The sequence below is a fragment of the Propithecus coquereli genome, unplaced genomic scaffold, assembly GCF_000956105.1.
Source record: "Propithecus coquereli isolate 6110/MARCELLA unplaced genomic scaffold, Pcoq_1.0 Scaffold32, whole genome shotgun sequence".
Classification (NCBI taxonomy): Eukaryota; Metazoa; Chordata; class Mammalia; order Primates; family Indriidae; genus Propithecus; species Propithecus coquereli.
Genome location: NW_012148841.1, coordinates 2,959,496 through 2,972,541, shown reverse-complemented (window position 1 = coordinate 2,972,541; position 13,046 = coordinate 2,959,496). Strand labels below are relative to the sequence as shown.

Genomic DNA, 13,046 nt, shown 5'->3' with positions numbered 1-13,046 from the left:
AGAGAGAGACTCACTGAATGATGGCCAGGTGAATCTTGTCCAGGTGCTGCAGTGAGCAGGGCTGCTAAGTGATACAGTGTATAAAGCACAATGATACTGGGCTTGCCTTGGTGCCCAGCAACACGGGTTATTCCCAGTGATGTATGAAAGGAGAGTCATTTATTTCTAATATGTAGGCAAGTGCTGATCACTTGTCTTGTGCTCTCTTAAAAAAAGCTGAATGAGGCATATAAATACATGTGTATGTATATATTGGGCAAGACAAAATGACCATTCACACACCTTCTTATGACCAAATGCACATATGACCAAGGTCTTTTCCATTCAATGAATAATATACAACCCTCAAAGAGAGGTAACCAATTAGAGCTCCATGTCCTTTAGTCATCCTTTATAAATTATATAATCAGTCATATTTTAAAGACAGGAGAACTTAGAAAAATTCAGTTCCTATGAAGTAGAGTTTGGTGATACAGGGAAGATGGCAACTTTGCCCTATACTCTACGAGGCACAATTGACTTTTGAACTCAGTTTATTTTGGTGTCTATAATATCATCTACGAAATCACACATTGGGGTGTGTGCTAAACCTTTGGCAGTCTGGAGGCAGACGGAGCAGTCCTACAAAATCATAGCAGGTACCTGTACTCCTCCCAAGGGATGGAGAAAGGCACGGGGAGATGGGAGATGACAGATAATGCTCAGTCATTGTTCAGACTTCTGTAAGTTGATCATGATACAAATGCTCACAGCAATTTCTTCTCTAGGTCACTATAAGCTTGGAGGACTCTAGATTATATATACATAAAAAATACAGATAGAAGGTGATATATTTTTGACACTGAAAATGATAGAGCCAGCATATATTTAACTGGAACTTTTCATCTCCTATATTCTTCTCACTTATGCCTTGCTGCTAAGAAATTTTTCCTCCAGTGATTTCAGAACCCATTCATATTGCACCAGGAACTCAAAAAATTTACTGTGTGATTCATCTTATTTGCTAAGTAAAACTTTCCCCCTAAGGAAATGCTGAAATTATGACAATCCCAGTAATGGAATTTTGAGATGTGTCAGGGTCCAAGTGGTTTTTATATCAGGAAATGCTGTGATTCCTAAGGGAATTAAGCTTTTCCTTAATAAATAACCCAGGACTTTTTTTTTTCTTTTTTCTTTTTTTTTTTTCCCCCCAGGACTTTTTTTAAAGGAAAAAAAATCTAGATTTTAGCTGGTTAATTTTATTTAACTCTGAAGAACAGAGATGTGAGCAAGGCATTTATCCCCCTTCTCCTAACCTTTATGTGAGTTTCGGTGAGAATTACAATTCTGTTGCTCTGACCCATCCTGATTTCAAATATAGGGTGGCATGGTGCCAGCCATTTCCTCTTCATCCTTCCAGGCAAAGATGGCCAGCTTAATGGCACGTGAGCAAGTAGAGAGAGGCAAAGAGCCACCCTTTAGAGAAGTGTGCCAGCAGACGTGATTTATTTTTTATTTCTCTGTTAATTTTGAACACAGACTCAGAGTCTGCAGGGCATGGAAACTTTAGAGAAATAGTCAACTGGAAAAAAAGTTGAAATGATAGATTGTGCCTTGAGGCAGCAATATTTTCTTTCAATGAAAAATAAGAGCTTTTTAGAAAGATAATTTTTCTTTTTTTCTTTTTCCTCCCTCTTTGACTCTGGCTTTACAAAATAACTAAAATTATATGTATAAAGCTGGGAGACATTATTCTTTTTCCTTCTTGCTTTGTTACGTCTCTTGGAAGATTATGATGTTTCTGATACTTTCCCCTAGCTGCTCCTCTGGCCTGATGGCATGTTTTGATCATTGTATCATGCTTTATGTCTTCCCTTATTAATGCAAGAACTTAAAGTGAAGAAATCCAAGGGGCAACTCTTCACCCCATTGCAACAGAGCTAATGATCACGACTCCACTCTCTTGTTCATAAATAAACTATGCACTTGAGATATTGTTATATGAGGGGGCCTAGTAAATACCTATCTGGACCTGAATCACTTTGGATGTCGCTCAACTATGCCCCACCAACATCCTTTTTCTCTTCTGCTTCCTTGTTTATTTTTTCTGAGCTCTCTTTTATCTTCTGTCTCTACAACCCTTTTTGCAAAACTGTCAGGGGCCTGTACTCTCAGGTGCTGCTTGGTGCAGCTCAAGAGGAGGCAGTGATTGTGAAGAATGGAGGAAGGGGAGATAAAATATTCTTTCAACATTAGTGTTCAATGGCCAGCAACGGCCAGTGTTGCTTCCTTCTTAGAAGTTGGGTCCTAGGATGCTGAAGCATTATGAAATAAAGCATCTCATGATACTCTTCCTACATGGGATTTTATATGACCACTATGGCAAGTTACAGAAATTGAATTTCTAAGTCCTAATTTATCCTGGGCTCACACTGATGTTGCAAATGCTAATATTTAAAAAGTAGCAAATGGTGACCGCATCCAGGTATCAGGACAACCTCCCTCATGGTAAAGAAAAGCAGAATTTCGAAAGCCGATTCCTATTTCATACTAAGACCCCATGGACTTCACATAGTATATGTATCCTTGGTCTTGTTTTTGAAAGACATAGCTTTGTGCACAGTATCAGGGAAAAGGCTGGGTAACTAAACACAACTGATTAATTTTATGAATGGATTCAATCTTCAAAAATGCAAAGAATGACATTTTTATAAATTAATTTGGCACATGGGATACTGCTGTAAACATGTCAATTAAATTTTGGTACTTGAATCCCCTTTCATGTTTTAATTAAAACATAAGCACCATGGCTTATTATCTCAATTTGGCACAGAGAATGCGTTTATTGAATTTTTCCTGCTGGAAAGAACCTTACTTTTTTGGCTTTTCCCTATAAATAGATCTAGGACAGACAGTATAAGAAATGCATCAGGAATCAAAGAAGGTTGCTAAACATGTCCCTGGTTTCTGGATTTCCATGCAGTCCAGATACAGAATGAGTTAAACAGGAATTAAATAGTCTTTATTGCTCAAATCTAACATTACTTGATAAGTAGCTAATGTCCTTTGCCTTGAAAGAATTCCTTCTCTTACCTCTCTCCTTTATCCCTGTGGTAATGTGAATGTAGCTGGGCATATTTTAGTCATAGGAAAAGCCACTCCCATTTTTTATTTGATTCTCTTCCTCAGCCTTCAAATAAGCTCAAATTTCTCCTTCCTAAATACCACCTTGCTCCTCCCTTCCATCCCTCTCTCGGAAAAGTAGTCCCCAGTGGAGCCCTCACTCCAGCTCTGACTCATTTCTGCCCGTCTGGTTTATGCTCTCCTGGCATTGCTGAACTCTTTAAAGTCATTGATGACATCCTAATGAAAAAAATAAATGACCTTTTTATCTTTCCTCATTCTGATTGATTTCAGTGTCTCATTTGATACTATTGATGCAGCCTTTCTGACTTCAGATTTCGTTTGATCTGAAACAAGAAAAGGTCTCCTTTGGAAGTGGTGTCTGTGCTACTCCACTCCCTCAGTCTCTTGTCTTCGGGTGGAGTTGCCCATTCAAAGTCTCTGGCCACAGATTCCATTGTTTCTCACTGATATTTTCCCTCAGTGATGACACAATTATCTTTGTTATCTATACTGTTCCATTATACATAGCCTGTAGGAATTGCTAAATAGATGTTTCTTGAATTTAGTTGTTTCAAGGCACTCACCAATCTGCTAGACCCAATGAACCATAGCATTATTACACTATGGATCTATCACTTAGTTTAATAAATACATTAGTTAGGACTTCTTACTATCAATTTTACCTCTGTACCTAAGGATCTTACGCAGATAAAGTTAACAATATACCTTATAATTATGACAAATATAATGGAATCAAAAATCATGACACATAATTTGATAAAGGACACTTTATAAATGTGAGAAATAATATGAGAGATCTATTTATTTTGGATGCATTCATAATTTTCCAGAATATTTTGATAACTTGTGTCGACATTAAACAAAATATTTGGATTGGTTCTTTTCTTGAAAATCTGGATTGTATAGTAGTATAATAATATACTCAAACTACAACTTTTGTCTTTTAAGTAATGTATTTTTTAAAAAATGTAAAATATCACTTCACATATATATCAAGGTAATCTACACTATTGGGAGGCTCTGCCTTTCTTCTTTTCTTTTTAACTAAAGTACATTCAGAATCTGAGATTTTCAGAAAATGTGCTTGTTGTGGCCAATAAGCTGAGATTCAGAATTCTAAATTAAACCCTGATTTCATTTAGCAACTGTAATTACTAGGTCCCATTTTCTCTCTGGGCATATGATAGTTTTCAAAATTACAAGGATTTTGACAGTTAGTGTATAAGAATAATCATGCTTTAAAATTTTCAGACCAAGCTAAACAAATAATTTAGACATTATTTGAGGACAAAATGCTAAGCAATATCTTCTATATTTTCTGCATATCCAAAAAAAATGACATGGAAATTTACAGAATGAAATGATCTCAAGCACATATATTTTCCGAGGGGTGTTAGAACATGCTGAGATGGATGATGAGCTGTCATCATGGAAACACTCTAGAGATGTGTGCTGTGAGTCCACAGACCTGAAATAGTGCTATTATTACTAAACTCTCTTTTCTGCCATTGTTTCAGTGTTCTGCCTTTCAATCCAGTGGTCTAATCAGCTATTCAAAGTATTTCCATCACTAATTCTAAGAGTAAAAAAAAAAAAAATTCTGAATCTTCTTTTTCCTCCTTTGTTTTCGCAATAATGTTAAATAATTTAGCCTAAATCAAAATTGGTATTTTTGGAATGATTAAGTCAAAAAGAAATTTCCATTTAAGCAAATTAATTATCACTAACAGCTCTTGAATTTGAAACTATAATATTCTATCCTAACTTAAAATCCTATTGAAATAGAGCATTTTGTAATTGGAATGGTTTTAAAAAAGTCAAGTTGATATAGGTATTTAATTGATTTGAAAATAATTTCATTTTATACAAGCAAAATTTTTAGTTAAGGTCTTTGAAAATGTCTAAATTGAAAATCTCTTGCGCTCCTCTAGCCTCTTATCTCCACCTAGCCTAGTGCTGTCCAATATAAATAAAATGTAAGCTACATAAGTAATTTAAAATTTTCTGGTAGTCACATTATAAAAACCAAAACAAAACAGGTAAAATCAATTTTTACAATATATTTTACTTAACAATATATCTGAAATATTATTTCAACATAAATCAATATAAAAATAATGAGATATTCTTTTTTTTTTCTTTTTTTAGGGATACTAAGTCTTTGAAGTCCAGCGTGGGTTTTACACATATCTCATAGCACATCCACCTTTAGCGTAGCCACATGTTCAGTGCCCCACAGCCACATCTAGCCAGTGGCTGCTGTATTGCACAGCATGGATCTAGCCAGGCTTACAGCTTTCTTTGGCGGCTGGTTTTTAATCCAGTCTTTTACTAAAGCATTTTATGAAAATTCCTTTGTCTTTTGTTGCAGACCCACAATGATGAGATTTGCTCTGTACCTTGAATGCATGTTTATGTGGGTGAATAAAATAGTATAGTGATTATATACTAAAAAACTGAGACTACTTGGAAGAATGATTTGTTACACAAAATGGAAGATGTATGGTTCACGGGACTGTGAATAGTGAAGAATACTTGCCAGAGGAATCCATTCGAAAACTGGTCCTGGGTGGCACTTGTTCTGGATAGGAAAATGGGGAATTAAAATTGAAATTCATTTATGGCATTTTAAAATTCATCTTTACTTTCTTTTTGTTGCTATTATAACTCCCCCGCCCCAATCTTGTTCTCATCGTTAATGATATTTTTCTCTAAGATCCATAGATGTTAGTGGACAGATTTACCCTACTTTTTGTATGAATATGTACATAAAAGTATCCTTTTTATATGCACCCAAAATAGAAAAATCTGAATTTTTTTAGATCAGAATAAAAAGAAGATTACCATTTCTACATATTATTAAGCTTTCATTCTCATTAGAAGAATGCTTATTTGAAAGTAAAGTCAATCCAGAACCTGAAATATGTATAGTAAATACAGGTCTTTTAAAATCATGTTATAATATTATATCAGAAAACATTGAAAAGTGGAAAATTCAATCAATGATTATATTGATTTATGTACACCAGTCCAAATATTTTGATACTCCCAATTATTTGGATAAAGTTATATACAAATAGTTGAGTTAAATTGGTTCATTTTGGCAGTAGAGATCCTTTGCGAGAATTATGATGTAATCTGTGTTACATGTAGCAACATAACATTCATGAACATGAGTTTAAACACCTTTAAACACCTTTAACTTGGACAACCTAGTTACATACTATGTCCTGGAAGTATTTGGAGACATGTTGCTGACATGGTTAAAATTTACCAGGGGTAGGTTAGGGCCCAATTGATGTGCTTCTACCCCTACCCCAGATAGACATGTTTGAGAAATGCAGACTTTCACCAAGTCTTTATCTGGAACTGCTGAACATGTATAAAATGACATAATTAAATTGTCCCTTAATTTTTACTCTGCCTTCCAAATCCATTGTCTTAACATTGTAGAGCAATTAACAAAGTGATGGAGCCGCAAGGCACCTCGAAGAGCTTCCTCCATAGCCCTTCATTTCACAGATGGCAAGATTAAGGCCCAAAATGCTAAGCGACTTGTGTAAATTATTGTACACTATTTCACAGGAAACTTTTCAAGATCCTTTTTAGAAAAAATACTGATAATATTATATCTAAGTGTCCATTTCGTTTTCATCTTACTTAAGAATTAGAATGCACTATGCATTAAAGATCTTTCTTTTGTTTCGTTTTAGTATTATACTAAATATAATACCTATATACTATACTCTTTTTTGACTATGCTATAATTTTCTTCCTAACATCTTCAGATATTCTTCCCATTCTTTCACAGTTCTGTCAATAGAGAAGTTCCTAAACCACACAACTGTTTTAATATGAGATGGGCAGAAGACACATGGACACAAACTTCTGGTCAAGAAAAATTTAGGAAGATGAAGATCTATGTTAAGATAAGCTGAGATATTTCTATCTGAGAGAGTCGCAGAATATTTTTGCCTCTATGATTAACTTAATATTAAGTTTATGACATTGCTTTGCTTTTGAATTATGTAAGGAATTCCAGATGGAGATTAATTAAAAGTTACTACACATCTCTAAAGCATAAATTCACCTTGTAGATAAAAGAACTGTAAAATTTTCTTGCAAGAACCACTCCTCCCACACTTTCAGACTTCAATATGTAAACTATTTTTGGCTTAGAAGAAATTTCAGACCATTATGATTATTATGGTCTATAAATAATCATGTATTTATGATATATAATCATCAGTCATGTAAGTGATTATTCCTTATTAAAAGCATTTATAGAGGAGGTAACTTAAAAGACTTAGTTTTAAAAAACAGAGAGTGAAAATAAAGTACAATAGAACTTCCCCATTTAGAATGAGATAATTTTATAATATAGTTGTGCCATATGAAGTTGTGCACTATGAAAAAAATGAGTATTTTATCGTTAAATTTTAAAAATTAAAATAAGACCAAATTCTGATTGCTTTCTCACTGAGCTCTGTTTGTTTCAAATAAATAACTAGTCAGCTCACTGAGGGCATAATGATCATTCCTGCCAGGTAAGCTATGTTTTCACAGTAAAGGCAAATTAGTTTTCTAGCAGAATTGTTATATTTTTAAGAGCCTCCACATTTTGTGTGACAGCTTAGGATTATGAATGGAAAAATATCCTTTCATCAAAAAGGTAGACCTGCATCAGAGATGGAAGACTGCTGCTACCTTCTAAACACTTCCATTAGGAATAAAACTGACATTTTATGTTATTATTAATATAATCTTACTAGGACCTACTTGCCATTGAGCAATTAAACTCGGTTCACTGCAGCCTTGGTGGTCTCATATTTATTCATGAAAGTAGCTTGGCTTACACTGTCTATTTGTGCTACCAAAAAATGCTTTGACATATAAAATAACTTTCAAAGACTGATATTTTAGAGTTTACTTTTCACTTCCCCTCACTTACATCTGTCTAATTCCAGGATCTTTAAGTTTTAAACTACTGAATGAAATAAATTTATAAGCTATAGTAATGGATCTAATTTCTAAAATACACGGGAAAAATATGTGCTCTACCACAGCTTTTATTTTACTATCTATCTTACTCAAGCTCATCATGGTAATTTTCTATTTCAAAAAGAATCTGCTAGACATATAAACATTACCACAGTTTTTTCGAAAGGTATCTGAAGATACCATTTTTAAAAATTAGGTTTCCAAATTAATTAAAATCTACATATTAAAAATGGCAAACATGACTTAATTGGATTTACTGATCTCCATTATCAGTATATTATAACTAAAAAGTGACGCATAATGTGATATATTAGAAACTCCAGCTGAAAGGCAAATTTTTTCACAGATCAAACTATAACATAAATCATACTAAGGATAACAACAATGCTTTTCCCATGGGAAAAAGGTACAGAAGAACCTTCATAGTACATTGGAGGACATTTAAAATGATAATGGTATTAAATATTTTTTTTTATCTTTTTATGATTCTAATGCTAAAGTCATTGGCAAAAGTGTCTTAACATTTACATATCATCTTATTTTAATATTTCACTAAAGTAAGATTGTGTTCAAGAGAACATATTGTGGGGGGTATTTTAATTAAGGACATTGGACACCAGCAATGTTAGAGCAAATCAGACCAGGGCTTGACCTAGCACAGTGTTCAGATGTAAGGATGTTCTCTGGGAAGGCAAGGTGGCCTTTCGTGATCACGTAATAGCTGCCTCTAGCTAGGGCATCCATGAATTTATTAAAACTTTTCTTAAGCCTTTTGGTATTTCCAGCTTGACTGTATTCGAGTGTTTAATTACACGGGGAAAGGAGACTGAAGCCAGGAAGGCTCAAGCAGACAGATTTTTCACAGCCTTCAGAGCTCTGGTTGTGAGCACCATGGATGGATACTACCATGTGCGATGTGGCTGCCACCGTCACTTTTTATTTGGCATCTCCAGTGGTATGCTGTGGTGGATAATATTATTAAACTACCCCCTTCTTCCTAATGGCTCTGCTGTTAGGATGGGAGGCAGGGCAAACTACAAGCCTTGCTCACTCATAACAAGGAAAGAGCAGCAGAAAACCTGACAGCTTAGAAACACCACCCATTTGTGATAAGTCATGAATTGTATGTGTATTATAATACTAAACAATGAAAGAATTCAACTATGAACAGTGAACAACAAAAGAGCAGGATAAAAGCCATAGAGGTGAAAAACACAACAGACTGTTTTTGATGTGCCACAAATCATAATTTCGTTTCAGGTGTAGTGCTGAAAACAGTTTGCTGCTCCATTATGCTCTTTAACAGGACTGTGGTTACTTTTGATTGCTACCTTTGCTGTGATACTCACTGCTTGTTATAGGTTAATGCTTTCTAATTTCTAGAAAGAAAAATTGATTGTGTGAGCTCTCTTTGAAGAAATTTCAGAGGAATTTCTACTCTAAAGAGGTTATACCAGAAGGCACATTACACCATACATATCCTTGACACTTTTATGATCCTACACGTGAGTGATGTCTTACTGCAAAGGAGTGTGGACAAGTTGTACCTCATAAATTGTTTATTTATAATAACCAAAGTTCAATGTGAAGAGAAAAAAGTTTGTACGACTTCAGTCATAATTCAACTTGGGTTCAAACCAAGGAACAGAACCCTGAGGGAAGAGTTCCAGGAAATAAGGATTTTTCTTTTCTGTCTATTCCTAGCTGCATCTGCTCATTGGCTCCTGCTTCCAAGGCTGCAATGTGGAGCATGCCCAAGAAATGCCCTCATGAGCTGAGGATGATAAGACAAACCTTTAGAATAAGCCTGGCTTAAGGAAAAGTGAGGCAACAAGACTGGGCCCTCCTTCCTAAATCAACAAGCATCCATTAGAATCTTATTTTCTTAAGATTCTAAAGTGAGCCACATTCATTTTCTTTGGGAAGCACTTTATATTGCCTTGCCTGGTAATAAAAAGAGGAGTTGTGATAGGCATCTATCTGCAGTTATCTAGGAATAATCTTTCCTAAGGGCAGGAGACATGTGAGATTAACTCCTTTTCAGTTCCGTGATTATTGTGATGTTGAACTTGACTTATTCTTTGTGATAAGAATGAGGACTGCAAGGCACAGTACTTCAATGCGTGAAGCTTTACTACTTGCATTTTCTACTTAGTTTACCATGCACGGGATTAGTATATATGTACAATTTTCTGGGTATGGAGGGAGTTTATTGGGAGTTTGGCTACCAAGATGAGCCACCAATTAAGCCTTCACCCCAAGTTAGGGATGAAACATGTATAGGAAAAAATCCTAGTAGCCAAATAATTTAACTTGGAAAATTATTTATCTAAGTAGGTGTTAAAATTTTTATTCATAGTCTGTACATTTAGATATATGCTTTTCTTGGACAGCAATGACGTCTATTCCTTGAATAGATTATGCAATAAAGGGAAACCTCATAATTTGTCATTCAAATAAGGACAGTGTCTATAGGGTAAAAAGTGAGCTGTTAATAATTATGCCAGGACAACACAAACCAGGACCGTTCCAGGAAAACTCCCACATGTAGTCACTCTAGTCTCGTGGGGAACTAGGCCATTTAAAAAAGTTTCCTATCACGTCAGAAATATATGCTTGAAGCAAGGGCGCAATCATACATAGAGAAAGAATGGCAGGACGAGATGAGAGGGAGAAAACAGTAAAGGCCTTTAGAAATACTTCTTTTCCAAGGTGAGAGATGATATACATAGTCCAGCTTTAGGAATGTTAGAATACAAACACAAAATTCAAGCAGTTCCTCTTGTGATTGCAAAAAAATGCAAGCCCTTCCTTCATGAGATTCATGGGAAAAGGATAGAGAAGCGTGAAGTCAAAAATAGTAGGGCTTGTCCCACTATACAAAGGTGGATATTTTCCTTTGCTTTCAATTTTTAAAATTGCAAGCAATGGGGACAGGAAGAAGTCAAATATCAACAGAGACTAATACAAACAGAATGGTGACAAAAATCTTTGGTAGAGATGGGAGTGGGGAGATTTTTTCTCTTTTCTGGGAATAGGTAGTAATGACATAGGGTCAATGTTTAAATAATTGACATGAAGATCCAGAAGTCCCATTGGTCAAATCTGTTTGGGGGGACTTTTTTGGGGGGGGGCATGGTTCTACTTTTTTATATGTAAGCTTAAGCTTATGTGAAATTAAGTTAGTGGGAAAATTTTTTCTTTTTTGCAGAGTTCTCCTATTTGGACTAATGCGATTTTTGATAATTCAAAGATATCTAATACATCCTTCTGATTAAACATCAATTTTGCATATGAAAGTTGAGAAACTATCATAAATGTCTAATTACTTTTATTGCACAATTCCACACGTTAAAATACCGATATTATTTGCTGCATTGTGTGATGTAGCCTTGTTCAGGAATTGTTTTCCTGTGTGTTATTTGTTTGTGTCCTCAACTTCCCTGCAAGCTTCTAATGAGCAGAGATTATTTCTCATGACTTTTCTCTTGGGGAGGGCCTAGCAGAGTCCTAGACACATAATGAGAGTTTCATATATTCTTGTTGATTGATGTGGAGCCTGCCGTTGCCACCTCTGGGCACTGTGCCTAATGCTCTGAAATCAGAGACATTACCAGCCTGCAGGGTGGAAGAATCTTCCTTTCTCTGCCTTCTTCAGTCCTACCTCATCTTGAGAAGATCTCGCGAAGATAGGCTGTGTCTAGCTTTCCTCTCATAAGCAGGTACCTGTCATGTTCTGTTTCATGTGGCTCTAGTATCTTATGGTTGTCTTCGTTTGTTTACAATCACAGCACTTTTCCCCAGGAATACACCTTTATTAAGATGTCCTGTGCGTGCACATTAAAATGTCAGCATAATCTAATTATGAGTCAAATGAGGCACAGCAGCATTTACATCATTTGATAAATTTCTATCATTTGCAGGGGACTGGTGACTTGAAACCAAATATTTCGTGACAACTTTGATAGAACAAACATTCTGTAGCTCTGTACAGCCCGGGCTTGTGAGTGGGGGGTGTCTTTTTATTTGGTGACTGCAACCCAGTTTTGCATGTGAATGCAAAAATCTCTTTAGCTTTGGACATGGCTGTAAGGAAGGATACCATGAGATCACGATGGGCTAGGGAAAATGTCAAAGGACTTAGTTTAAATAGCTTTGGTTAGGATTCCCTCCCACATTTTCCCTGGTCTCACTGATTTTTTTTTCCTCCCAGGAAAAAGTTTAGAGACACAAGAATAAATAGAGCCAAACCTAAATGTCATGCATGTGATTCAAAGGAATAAGAATAGGAGTGTTTCACAATAAAAAATTTTGAATATGGATCTTTTGTTTGGGTGCATACATTTTATGATCATTGCCTAAATCAACTGAAGAGGATGAGGAATAGACTGAGTTTTTCATCCATTAGTTTAAAAAAAAATTTTTTTTAGTATTACTATAAAAATTTAAATGAGAGAATGAAACTTGTCCTTTTTGGAAATAGAAATGTACAGAGGGAAAAATGCTGTCTTGTTTTTTAAAGACACCCACATGACAACAAGAAGAGTGAACTAATCGGCTAGACAGAATACAGAAAATGCCATTGTGCTCTTTTGGTGTCCTTAATCTTCAGGGGTACAGCTTTTCTTACCTTGACATGATTTCTGTCTTTCATTCACACTCCATTTAGCGTTATGAAGTAACACGATAGAAAAGAGAAGGATAGGAAAGGAAATAAGCTTGCTCTTTTTTGGCTTCCTGGGAGTTTTGACCCTGAAAACATTACTGAGACCTCAGAAACATTAGAGAGAAACAAGAAGGGGGATGCCATTTGGGCGGCAGCAGCAGTGGCACAGGCGAGGTCACCGAGGGGGGAGGGGGTGACGTGGGGAGTCGTCAGCATGTTTGCTGTTCTGCAGCTGCAGAAGCGAAGGGGGATA

The 13,046-nt window shown here is 35.6% G+C and overlaps 1 protein-coding gene across 1 annotated transcript in view; it reads right to left on the bottom strand.

The window, feature by feature from the left end:
- Positions 1 to 13,046, bottom strand: part of MAGI2 (membrane associated guanylate kinase, WW and PDZ domain containing 2) — a 1,576,038-nt gene that overhangs the window by 141,162 nt on the left and 1,421,830 nt on the right. The window contains exon 13 of the mRNA XM_012650290.1: positions 5,666 to 5,707. Within this exon, the coding sequence (XP_012505744.1) occupies positions 5,666 to 5,707 (42 nt within the window). The remainder of the gene's footprint in view (positions 1 to 5,665; positions 5,708 to 13,046) is intronic.